The sequence below is a fragment of the Colias philodice genome, chromosome 9 (genome assembly GCF_061535455.1).
Source record: "Colias philodice isolate Cphi_HAF_F1 chromosome 9, ilColPhil1 Martin Lab GWU primary, whole genome shotgun sequence".
In the NCBI taxonomy this organism is placed as follows: Eukaryota; Metazoa; Arthropoda; class Insecta; order Lepidoptera; family Pieridae; genus Colias; species Colias philodice.
In genome coordinates, this window is record NC_143094.1 from 10,819,688 (window position 1) to 10,833,741 (window position 14,054).

The 14,054-nt window shown below is 33.0% G+C and overlaps 1 protein-coding gene across 1 annotated transcript in view; it reads right to left on the reverse strand.

Moving 5' to 3' along the window:
- Positions 1-306: 306 nt before the first annotated feature.
- The window catches only part of LOC149486123 (uncharacterized), a 48,400-nt gene continuing 34,652 nt past the window's right edge, over positions 307-14,054 (reverse strand). Inside the window, exons 2-9 of the mRNA XM_089699461.1 lie at positions 8,467-8,546; positions 7,375-7,867; positions 5,651-5,759; positions 4,732-4,814; positions 4,271-4,407; positions 2,928-3,108; positions 2,470-2,621; positions 307-427 (exon numbers count right to left, since the gene is read on the reverse strand). Of these exons, the coding sequence (XP_089555587.1) occupies positions 318-427; positions 2,470-2,621; positions 2,928-3,108; positions 4,271-4,407; positions 4,732-4,814; positions 5,651-5,759; positions 7,375-7,867; positions 8,467-8,527 (1,326 nt within the window). The 5' untranslated portion in view covers positions 8,528-8,546 and the 3' untranslated portion in view covers positions 307-317. The remainder of the gene's footprint in view (positions 428-2,469; positions 2,622-2,927; positions 3,109-4,270; positions 4,408-4,731; positions 4,815-5,650; positions 5,760-7,374; positions 7,868-8,466; positions 8,547-14,054) is intronic.

Sequence of the window (14,054 nt, forward strand, 5' to 3'; positions counted from 1 at the left end):
TAATCATATTATTAGCTCTTCAAATTTCATTTTTACAATTATTTCTTTTTTTCATTATTTTCATTGAGATCTCAGTAGTGAAACTAGTGAATAAAATTAGATTAAACATACAGATTATACACGCATTTTTTATGAAAACAATCCTCTCAATAGTTTAAAGTTAATTTACTTGGAAATTTGTCTTTCTTCATGGTGCGCCAGAAAATCTGGTGAGCCAGAAAAATTGTTGCAAAAAACCAGTTTACTAATTATATTGATATTGTCAGTTAATAAGGTTGTTTGAAATAAAACAAAGTAATAATACGAATAATTTATTGTTAAACAATGTAGATAGCTTGTAAAACGACGCACAGCGCCAGCCACGCGGCGAGGGCGCAGTCCAGTCTGTTTGAATTGACGCCTTGATGTAGCTCTGCTAGACTCTCTCCTGCGAACAATTGTATTATTATAGTATTTATATAAGTTATATTAATGGTAGAAATTATCCTTATTGTTACTTTTACAGGTACGTAGGTATAATACTGATTCATGAGAAAAACTCAATAAATTAATCATGAAAATACGTACATATACTTCTTTTACATTTTTAATTAAATTAATGAACACTTTTTTTTAATATTCTTTGTTATATAAAGCTGAAGAGTTTATTAGTTTATTTGTTGTTTGTTGAACGTGCTAATCTCAGGAACTACAAGTCCGATTTTTTTTGGGTATTAGATTACATAGCCCATGTATCGAGAAGGAAGGCACGAGGATGGAATCACGCTAAGGTCAATAGGAGCGCGCGGAGCTGGTGAAACCGCGGGGCGCATCTAGTTTAAAATTAAATGAAGTAGCATCTACAATTTTTAAAGTTCATAACACTTACTTAGTAACAAAGGCCAAAAACGTTATCCAAATAGAATTGTGTTTCTAAAATGCAAATACGAAATCCAAGAGCTTACAAGAACCACTCAAAATATGAATGCTGTGGATTTATATGAGGTATTTTAGGCTCACATTGCTAATATGTAAGCATATGCAAATAACATTATATAAATCACTGTCTTACAGTGGAAAAACTCATTTCATTTTTCTCATTCATTAATTTCCCTTGAGCCTTCTATATTTTCTACCACGTGCCATGATTACTGATTGTAAGATGCGAAGATTACAAATAAAAAAAATGTCTTGACTAGAATATAGTATAATAGGACAAATATTCATTTTATTGTAATGTTGTAACTAATTTATACACGAAAAGATATACACTTAAATTTTCGTTTTAAGAAGTAACTTATGAGTATACATCTTCTGAAGCAATTATGTTATAATAAAAAAAGAATATCTCACGATCTACCAAAATATATATCTTTATTCAAACGTTATGTCCCTACGAATTTCTCATAACTCTACATCCTTCCGCTTTGATTCACAATACATTATGAAAATGTTCAACGTCAGAAATAGTTACAGTAACATATCTACAATGCGCACAAATTACAAATTGAACACAATTGTTGCAGATAATCCTCTATAGAAAAGGACAAATTACCATCTCAAACAGACGACATACACAACATTCACTTCAAAGAAATTCTCTAAAAGGAAAATCAACTATCGAATACCACGCTGCGAATCTAATGAGTGCAACCGACGGCTTTATAAATACAAAGTTAACTCTAAAACCAGAAACTAGTACACAAAAGCGAAAGTTCCAATCGCAAATAAACAAATTAATTAACGCGTTGCATCGGAACGAATAATTGCGAGCTTTCGAACGTACTTACGGCGTGGAATTTATTGATTTTTCAATTTATACGCACTCGTGTATAACTAGATGTTCAGGTGTTTGGGATTATTTGATGCGAATGTAAGTCGAGTAAGTACTCTTCATTGCGAATTGTGTCACTGTTACAGAAATCAAAATTATCAGAATGGATTACCTAGGATAATATTATGTAAAAATAAATGATGTGTGGTAAATATATTTTAAACAAAACGACGTAACGTAATGAATGAATAATTGCCCGACGCAATCCATTTGCCGTGGGTCCTATCTCTGAAAATACTCATGGACTGTGATGGTCGCTTACCATCAGGTTACCTACACGCTCATTTGCCTACTTTAATATAAAAACATAAAAAAAGACGTGTGGCACTCGGGGACTGCCCCTGTAAAGCAATAGCATAACATGCCTTCAAGCCACACCTCCGAGCCCGTCGGAGTGGGGAGCGTGAGGTTTTTGAAGTGAAACTTCTTTATCGGGGTTGGACAAAAATTTAGTGTAACATTTTTGCGTTACGCCGTACGCGTGACATTTTTGCGTTACGCCATACTCGTGACATTTTTAAGGTCATAAAGAAGTTTCACTTCTTACATGTGTACTCTAGTACACGCATACATTTTTTTTTCTTTACGGAACTTCTCGATTCGGTCCCCACGCTCAAGGCCCGCTATAGAAGCTATGTCATAGCTTAATAACAAACCTTTTATAACATGAAGCATGACGTGCGCGGGCTGGGGCGCGGGCGGCGGCGCGCGAGACACGCTGCACGAGTAGCGGCCTGCGTCGTCGCCGCGCACGCGTGCGACTCGTAGCACTGAGTTAGCGCCGTTTGCGCCAAATTCCGTGCGCACGCTATGAAAAAGTCCTTAATTTTTAGTTTAGAGGAACGATTTCACACAATACAAACATAGATAACCTTTTTTTAACAAAGATATCATGAATAATAAACAATTTTTCTTTGTAAATGCAGACAAATTATAAAAATTTGCAGGTTTGTAGGTCAATAAGAGTTTAATATAGGATTTAGAGACGTCAATTTTTGAAAAAAATAGAGTTTAGGAAAATACATATATCAAGAAAAATAGGACGATATCATGTAGCCACACGTTATCTTCACAAATTACAAGACAATAAAACTATCACATCTATACAGTTTACCTAATTCCACCTCTAGTCGTATCATCATTAAGTAGGAACTCCCGCCGGTGCCACAGCAGAGAGGGGCCGCCCTCCATCTTGAGCCCCCTAACTTCACACCGTAGAGCTACAGTGCTGCCAACCTCACACACCTGCTCTGTGACCACTGCACCAGCACCGTCTACTATCTTAACTGACACTTCTGAAACAATATTGAACACTGAGATTGACAGTAACATATAAAAATTGAACTTAAAGTCATTCAATTGAGTCCAAATTTCTAAATATTGATTATTTGGAAATTTGGACTTAATCGTTACCGTACGATTTTAATTACATTGTGAATTTATTTGAAGGAACAGATCTCACATTGGTAGATTAAAGTCAATTCTTAAATCTAGATAATTATATTTTTAAAAACATGGCTGAAGAAGGGGGCCCTTGATATTATAAAAAAGTTAAAATAATTCTGAGAAGACTGTTTGTGTGAAAAAAAGACACGTTTCTAGTAAATTATGAGATCCGTGAATTCAAATATCTACGTTAACTTTTGATGGAATCACATAAGTGATCACATTACATGAAGATGCTAATGCCTTCCTTTATATTATATTACTTCATACTAAAAATAAGACGAACGAAAATGAAATCACAAAAAATAACGTAAGATATGAAAATAATATTTATAGAGAGACAGTGTTAATTCAGAGAAATATTATCTTTTCTTCTTGAATGAATCAAGGACATTAAAAATTGGCACAATGTTAAAGTAAAGGTCAATAAAGTGATTGTTTTAAAAGAGTTTATCACATATACCAATACTATTATATCTCTATAATACTTCAGCAATAATTAGTTCACCCTCGTTCCGGGAACTTTTTATCCCAAGAGATTCAGCAAATCGATCTTAAACTTGTATCACGGTTCGGGGAGCAATCATCTAAATGGCTATAACCACGAAATACTCCTCGTTATATAAATGTACTATCTACTGACTGATGACTTAGCTAAGTGTATCAGGATTTAGGGACAGAGATTACTACCTAAATAGGTATAAGTAAATTCAAACACAGGGTATCTACGGGACGATGAAAGTTCTAAAAATTCTAAAAAATTCTAAAGCTGCAATATCAGTTTTTCTGCAATATTAATTGCAGTCAGTAATTAAAAAATATTTAACATTTTTCGGACAATTAACGTTTTTCTACCTTATCTGTTACTTATTAATCATGTCATCTCAAATTTAATCAGTTCCTTAAAACTGACCTACTACTATAATATGCCACAAGACCTCAAATACCTGAAGTAAAATCTTCCGATGTATAAAGCTCAGATAATTACATTTTAATAAAAATAAAACCAACCAGGCACTCTCAAAGTGACTCGAGCTGTCCGCGGCGGATGGGCGGACAGCTGGCAATCATAGAACGCCGCGTCCGTCGGCCTTACTGACTTCACCTCCAACCGCCAAATGTCAGGCGGAATGAAGCGGGCTGAATACCTGATGGATAAATGGTATACAAATAATTAGGACGGATGCTAATTTTAGGTATAGAAGCAAAGATGCTTTTTAAACCTTATTGGGTTTGGTCATTTCAAAATTTTACATGGTAACGTGGTAGGTATAAGGTATCCCACAGTCAGTAGATGATAAATTACAATAAAGTGTGAATGTTTATTATTTTTCATAAGTTCATTCAAATATTGATTTATTTTCCCACATTAGAGTTCAAAGAAAGATGGAAGACCTACAAATAGACCTTGATCGTATTTAAATTGTTTCTTCTTTGTAGTATATCGTTCTCTTTGAAATTGATACAATTACCTGTCATCAGCTGTATATAGTTGAGTGCCTGTTGTAAGAAGTTCCATAGGTGCTTCGTCGCTTTTCCGACGAACCCACGATACCTAGAATTTCAGTTCACGTAAAACGTATTATTTGATGCTCGAAACATAAATGCCGGAATATTCCAGTACGAGCAGTTTCTTGTATTGGAGTACGTAACGCAAAAGTAAAAATATTATATTTCATTTTGAAGATATCTCCATTTTATTTGATACGTCTATTTCTTAATAATTCTTTAATTATTATTGATGAGAACTGTTTTACGAAAAGGCGAAATTCGATGCAAGGAATGTAAATGAAAATTACAGCAGTAATAACTAATATAATAATAATTACAGCAGTAATAGTAATAACTAAAAAAAAAATAAAAAAAATATCATTGTTTAAATATACTTTATTGTATAATTATGTTTCTTATGCTCTCGTTTAGCGACATGTTATAAAAAATATGGAAATATATTTTAACCTATTTATAGATGAAAATATGAAATAGGTACACTAAAGGATTAGTTTTGAAAAATACAAAGCCTGTACCTATTCTATGCGAAATTGGAAAGAAAATAAGTAAATATTTCTAACTGAGAGATAGCTTAGTACCATAATATATCCCCCATACTTTTCTAACAATAAAATATAGAAATCTGGATTATTGAAGTCTAAATAAACTGAAATGAAATGATAAATTATCTTCTTAATAAAATAAAAGGAATATCGGTAGGCATCTATAATTTTCTGTTAGATATCAATAGGTTTTTTTTTAATTACTTCAATTTAAAGAACTACATGAAATTTCAGCTAAAACACACGCATTGCATATGCTACAGTCTGGATAATTTCATGTTAAGAAAATTTTCTCTGAATTGACTGATATATCAAATACTAGGAACATACTTATTACCAGTTTATCGTGCAAGGCGTCCACTTTGCAGTCCATGTACGCCGTGGAGCCGACCAGAGCCTCGATCTCCGGAGCCGCCGCCACGTATATACTGTTCCCGTGACCAGCCCTGAATATAAACGAGCCTTGTGTAATATACAATATTTTTTCCTGTCTCTCTGTGTATACCTGCTGTGTATTGTGTTTAAAAATGCCTTTGGAATCATCTTTAAGAAGTTATACTCAAAATAAAATAAGCAGAATTTCAATGTTGGTTAAAATTAACTTTTTCATAAAATCTGATAATCCTTCTTATGTTAGAAACTAGGTGGAAACTGCAGCGTCACTCGCGTGTTTCCCATCACAAAAACTGTCAATCCCCAACACATAAGAATCTAGCTGTAACCCGCGGCGTAACACGCATGGTAGGTACTCGAGTAAAAAGTAGCCCATGTGCTAATCCGAATCATGATTTATCTCTCTAGTCTCTACTACCAAATTTCATACAGAGGTTTTTGCGTATAAGATCATAACATCCAAACATTCTTACGAAGTTTCGCGTTTATAATATTTCTACTAGGATTCTTCATTTTCAAACAAGTATAAAATATGGAGAATCAGCTGAATGCAGCTACTGTAACAAAGGTGGAACGCAGGTAAGCATGGATTTATTCTTAGATTTATTGGCAAATTTTCATTCTGAGCGAACCTAGCATGGCTGGAACGAAATCCCTTTTGAGTTATATTTTTATGTTTGGCAATGGACGTGTCTACTGAGGCAGATAAAGAATCTGAATTTGTTCGGCCTTTTTAGTATGTATTTTTAGTAGCATGTAGTAATAGCATGTAGTAGTACCTAATAGCATGACTACGAGTTTTTAGTATCTGCTTGGATTGATTTTACATATAACTAAAATAATTTTATACTACACTATTCTTCAAGAATTTGATTGTAGTTCAATGTGTCTAAAATAAACGTACATGACCTTAATATTACATTCAAATGTATTAAATAAACATAATTAACATTTTAGATTTATTCGCTCATTTGGCAAAATTCTCATTGATGAAAGTTCAAACTAATTTTGTTATAGAAAACTTTGAATGTGCTGACTGTACCGTGCCTTTAATGTAAACTAAACTTTGTTCTAAAAACTTGTATAGTCGGTTTAAATACGGATTATTGTAACAAACTGAAAATTCGATAAACTAATTGTTTACAATGCAAACTACGTTAAAATTTCCTAGCCGTAGCTCAGTTCATTGTTATCACTTTACAACCGTATTCACAAACAATTATAAGGCAACTTTAAGTAAACACTAGCTTCGAATGGTAATTACTGTTACCGGCATTTACAAATGCTAATATTCGCGTAATTAATGCCTTGAAGTTGCGTGGAAGTTACCATTTTATAATCTAGTTCCGTGTTTGTTAATACGTCTATTAATGTTTCTCTATTGAAAATAGCCGTGAAATTGCCTTCTCAAAATATATGTGAATAAATTTGTAACGGACTAAGGAAAATCTGTAATTAATGTTTGGTAGTTGGTACCTTTTGTGACCATGAAATCGAGTATTGATTACTGTTTATGAATATTCAAGTATTCTACTACGAGCTTATCGTAATCATATTTAAGTGTTATAGTAACACAAATTTTCTACATACAATCTCTACTTTTCATGCCAACAGTTCATTTTCAAGTACATTATTAGGCAAATAATTATTAATTAGTCAATAATTTACCTGTCATTTCTATGTTGATGTGTATTTGAATACGTATCAAATATATAATTGAGCAATGGTGCACTCGACCCCGTCTCACCCGGCTTCTTCCTTCTTTCCATCGCGAAAGGGGAGGGAGTTAAAAACGACCTCGTCGTCACTTCATCCCGGTCATGTAAAGTGACATTTTCAATCGGCCGGATAATATATTCAACCCGTCTCTTTCTATGTTTCCTGTCCTTGTCTAGATAAGGACTTATAGCACCGTTTAAACTTTTGGTTTCATTTGCAGTATTTTCAGCTGGTACGCCACTGTGACAGCATTCTTGGAACTTATCAATAGTAGTGGGATACTTTAGATTAGATTCGAAACTATGCATAAAGTTAAGGGAGTTATTTAAGTTAAGAGGTTTTGTTTCGTTGAGTGTGCCGTGCAGCATTTGATAGAATTTGTTTATAGTTGGCTGGGTAACTTCCCGCTTTTCGCTCAGAAGTGTTGAATCAGCATCGGTACCTGGAAGACGGGAGCTTATTAATATAAATGTGATGTCAAAGAGACAATGATGAATGAGAATGACGAAATATTGTAGAAAAACCAACGCAACAATTATTTACTTATACCTATTTCAATTAAAAAATCTTCATTAACTGTAGATCTAATCAATCTTGAAGTGACATCAATTTCATTTCGTTCTCAATTAAAATCAATATTAATATTTACCAATTTACTTGTCAGTCTATTTCGTAATAAACTTCCAAGATAATGGTCGTATTGTAAAGAGATTTTGAAAGTTAATAAACAGTTTAATAAGAAACCAGTCATGAAAAATTTAACAGAACATTCACACATATAATTGTAGTTATAACCGTATTACATGTACATGATATAATGATTTTATATATTAATGTTATTTATTATACTAGCTGTGCTCCGTGGTTTCACCTGCATTGCTCCGCTCCTGTTGATCTTAGCGTGATAATATATTATAGCCTTCCTCGATAAATGGGCTATCTAACACCGAAATAATTTTTTCATATCTGACCAGTAGTTCCTGAGATTTGCGCGTTCAAATAAACAAACAAACTCTTCCGCTTATATTAGTATAGATTTACCATGACAGGGAAGAGCAGTAAGCGCGGCTAACAAGAGCGCCGCAGTGGCCGGCGCGTACATTTCTACATGTTCATGACATCTGTAACAAAGAGATTAATCAAATAAATGCATAGTTATTTAATTCTAAATTTGTATAAATGATTGACTGTAGTAAGATCCAGGGGTTATGGTGTCTTAAAGTGTGGAAAGATGATAGACTTTACTTGGTCGTATAACTGAGATAATACTGCTCTATGACATTATAACCCAAGTAACCTTTTACCATTTACTACAAAATGAACCTAAACATACGAATTATAAACAAGAGATTCATACCTATCAGTTGGTAGGTATCTTACGTAATGATCATAATATTATGTATAAATGGATAAGCTTTTTGCCTAGGTATAATTTTTTTTGAAGCAAATCAAATCTATTTATAATACGAATATAATTGCGTGCGTGTGGTAGTTCTCACCAATGATACGATCAAAGTTTGGGCGCTTTAAATTTATTAATAGCTGACCTTTTATTATAGTTAGAAAAAGATAAACTCTCCTTCAGACGACAATGCGGTCTCTTTTGTTAGATATCAGGGTCTTTGCCCGCTTTTTTCTTACTTTAAAAATAAAAACCTAAGCATTTATAACTCAGATTATCTGATATCTATGAATCATAGTCGTCGCCAATCTGATCTAGATATAATAAGAAAAGACTTAAGGAGATAAAGAGCGTTTGGAAAAATGAATAGAATAGAGCCATTTTCAATATGTATTAATATCATTGTATTTTATAAAGTAACAATTTAAATCGAAGAATAATTAGCCACTCGAGCGTGAGATATCCAATAGTGTCAACATACCCAAAATGCTAAAATAAGTTACAAGTATAACGACCTTCCTTTTGGGAATAAAAGTACCCTTATATTATCCGACCAATTCATGTCGCCTCTTCACGCTCGAGTCAAACTGGATTACTATCATAGCATTATGTAAACTAAACTTCACACGCACCCGGAAAATTATTTTAATATACCCAGTAAATATTTAATTAGAAACAAGGGTTTTCGCTTTAATCATGAAAATTGACGGATGCCGTGTTCGAACCAAATTACATATTCAATTCTTCCGGGTTACGATACTCAACCGTCATTTAATTTGTATACCAATGCGAATATTAATTAAAAAATTACCGCGGTGGGAGGTCAATTTCATGTTTCAGCGTTTTTCCACCGCTATTTTAATTACGTAACGGTTGTTATTATAATAGTTTTATAGCGATTGCGTCACCACTTTTTCATGATCAAGTTTAACTTTTTCATTAACAAATTGGTCACATTTTCTTTTCCTTGTGATACTTGATCGCTATCAAGTTCATTTTATACATTCTGTCCACTTTAAATCTAGATGTCTTAGTTTTATTCATCGATTTAGTTATTCAAAGTCTAAACGTAGATATGCAATGTGTTTTCCTGTTAATATTAATGGTAGTCTGGAAGAGATCGCTGCCTAGCGATAAGGCCGCCATTTGTACATACTTGCATCTATTTGTCTTTTTCTGTGTTTATTGTAAATCTTGTGTGTGTGTGCAATAAAGAATTATCTATCTATCTATGTATTGTTCCTCTTCTTCTTTCCTTTACCTTCCTTCGAAGAAAATGAGTTAATAAGTATGATACGTGAAAATAACTATTATCACAGACTAATAATAATAGACTGCTATTACTATTGAAAATAATTTGTAAACTTCGTAGGTGCTTTGTTGAAATCTGAGTAAGCAGTAGCTGTTAATGAATTGCCATTGGTTGATTTTTCATTAGTCTTAACAGGGCGTTAATTGTTTTCAATGTCCAGATTGATTGCATCCTTTATTATGAATCCATTGTGAGATGAAATGTGAACTTAAATTGCAAATTATAATAATTTAATTGACGTGGCTATAAGTGGAATGTTTGCTTTCGTATGCGAAATATTTAACTGAAAACAAATGATTGTTTTATTTTCAGTTTGTGTATTCAAATGAATTAACACAATCAAAAAATTAAGCGTCATTTTGGTTTATATAACGAAATAAACGATGATGATGACGAAAAAAAAATGTGAAGTCCCATGTCCATGTGGGGTAAGGAGTACATCTGTTTCACTGATCGATTTTCTTTAGGGATAATTAGGTGATCAGCCTTCTGTGTCCTGCCAGACTGAGACATTTTTTTTGCGTCTCCACCCGGAATCGAACCCAGGACCCCACGGTGTTACGCTCACTCGTCAACTACTTTACAAGGAGGCGGTCAAATGGCGAAGAAAAAATATCAGAGAATTCTTGTACCTTCATATTATTATCTAATCTAACAAATAATATGTTTTGAATTTTGATATTGATCATGTCTTTTTGGCAGCACATTACCCAAAATATTGAGTTATGTAAAAAAAAGAAATAGTATAAATTTCCCGCCGGATATTATGAAATATTTAGGTAATCATTTCGTTTCAAGTATTTCATTCAATCATGTTATGAAATTGGAATTTCGTTTTGGAAATGATCATATTTTTGTATAACAGACCCTGATTAATGCGTTTGAGTATCGAATTATCGAGTATGTGACTATTACGGATATATTGAAATACTATAATATTACAAAATTAATGACTCTATACATAAAATTTGAGCTTTTATGTTTTTCGGTATTAAGCTGCACCTACAGTGAACCAATTGCGAAAATGTGTGTTTGCTTATCTCTGTAACTACAGCCTACAGGATCGATTGCGATGAGATTGCTACTAGGGTAAATCCTACTTAATATTATAAATGCGAAAGTTTGTGAGGAAGTGTGTGTGTGGGTGTGTGTGTTTATTACTCTTTCACGCAAATACTACTGAACCGATTACTATGAAATTTAGCACACATATAGATGGTAACTTGGATTAACACATAGGATAGGTTTTATCTCGGAAATCCCACGGGAACGGGAACTATTCTGGTTTTTCTTTGAAAGCGCGGGCGAAGCCGCGGGCGGAATGCCAGTATTGAAATATAAATAAAAAGAAGAGAACGTTTGATTGGATAAAAATTATCTTAATCATCAAAATTGATGAAAATAACCATAAGTACGAAAAATAAAAAATCAAATCATAATAAAATCTATGTTAAAAACATGCTACCACATACCTACATTAAAACCACTCCGTAGTTTTAGGATCGTATTATTCACTAAAACGTCGGCTGCAGATTACGGCGAACATTTATTTAAAGCTGACCTTAACGCGAAATATTGCCCAAATCATTATTTCATACGTTGATAAACTATTCACACATTCGTGTACTAAATTGTGTACATAAATACAAGTTTAAAGTCAAACTGATTATTATCATAATCGATCAAAAAACTAAGCTGTTAAACGAATGTATTTTATAAAAAAAAATAGAGTTTATTGAAATTATAAAAATTAAAATACCAAGAAATGATTATACACTCAAAGTCGTCTCTAGACGATAATGCAGCATGACATGCATTAAGTGGTGCCATGCATGAATGATAGAAGTATAGTGACATACAAACCACGTGCTGGTAGCTGATTGACGAACATTTCTATTTTTTATACTACAAGTCATGCAAAAGCTTAGTTTTTCATACGATCACAAATTAAGCTTAAGACTGGGCACAAACTGTATAAAAATTCATGATTTTTTTTGTCATTCATGCAGCATGACAATTCGCGTAAACGCATGCTTGCATTGCCGTCTAGGGACTACTTAACTCACGATTCCATAATCAAAACAAACTTATGTCCATAGTGACCAATAATGCAAGTTTAGCACTAAAGAAAAGTTTATACGATTGCAGTAGATAATAAAATACTTAAAACTTTTATACTCAAGGGAACTGTATAATTATGAACCTGTCGCACTGATAATGAAATTTATAAGATAGGTAATATAATATTATAAATGCGAAAGATTGTATGTTTATCGCTTCTTCACGCAAAAACTGCTGAATCGATTTTCATGAAATTTGGCACACACATAGAGGGTAACTTAGATTAACGCAAAGCAAATCCATGGAGGGTTGTCGAGTATGAACCATAGGACAGTTCTTTGGCATATTATATTATGTAGTTAGTTAGTAAGTGTGTAAAATTAAATTGTAATATTGACATGATTTTAAAAGAGCATCTATGGAGTTTCTTACAGGTTCTCCTCTTTATAGATACTGCTTTCCGAATCGTTGGTAAATGTTAAAAAATGTTATGATGATTCAAAAGTGCTTTTAAAAGAAGTCTAATTGAATAAATAAATGTTTGAGTTTGAGTTTGCATAATTTTTATAACAAAATTCTCAGGAACGGGAACTATGGGGGTATTCCTTCGACTACGCGGGCAAAGCTGCGGACGAAAAGCTAGTAAGATATATTTTATCATCCTTGGATATTTCCTTCACGAAGTGCTGCAGGCTGTAATACGTATGGTTTGAAAGGAATGAAAAAATAAAGTTTTTATTACGCCTATAACTTGAAAAACGTTTAGATCGAATTGAGCTGAAATTGTCAATCCTACAGTGATGAGGATGAAACAGGTGCATTTGATTTTTTTAGCCCATTCTTCGTTCTGAGGCCGAATCTCGTGTTCTTTCTGAATATTTTGATTGAGGCACAATTAATTCCCTTTCCTCCATTAGATTATCTACAGATAAAGCCTTTTATTATTTTGTCGTATATAAAATATTATTAAAATAAAATGAGTTTATACTGTTAATGCCGAATAAATATTTAGGTATAAAAAGTTCGTTTATTTGTGTTGGTCAACTTTCTGTAGTTCGCGCCAAAAACATCCTGCGGTTTAATTTTCAAATCATAGAGCTAGTTTTTATTGGATGCAAATTTTATTTAAATTAGTTTTATTTACAATTTTTTCATGTTCTACAAATGTAATTCTATAATAGTTTTGATGGAAGATTAATATTTAATTACAAAATAACGACTGAAAGAATCTGATATACCCATTTTACTTTTCAAGTACCTATTTAATATCGCTTTCCAGGCAAGGGCTTATACGTGAAAGAAATATTTTTAACAGGTTTTTCAATTTAACTCTATTTACGAAGATCTAAAATGTTTATACAACCTCCCTACACTTTCGCATAAATCTCTTGATACATAACACACATAATGTTGAAATGCCATAGATCAAGGCATACATAAAGAGGCTTTTAACTAAGAAAGGGTTTCCAGTAGCTAACCCTTCGTGACAGCTGGCAGTACATCGCTTTGCGCTATTGAATCGTAAAAACCGTATTTTTACTCCATTTTCTATTTTATTTCCAAAATGAAAGTCCTAGTTTTTGTGCTGACGGTACCTACTTATGGGAATGAAGCAAATGCTATAAGTGCTATCTAAGACTTCTTCTAGGTTATCTATAATTCCTAGGTCGTAATACTTTGGTGTAATATTAGATTTATTGTGGGCAACCCTAACGATAATATCGATCGGGGCAACCCTTGTTGACTAACCAAAATAAAGGTAGTCTTAACTTAAGCTACACTTTAAAACATAAGTTAAAATCAGGTCAGACACTTTGGAAGAACTTTAATAACAGTTTTGGTATCGTATATTAT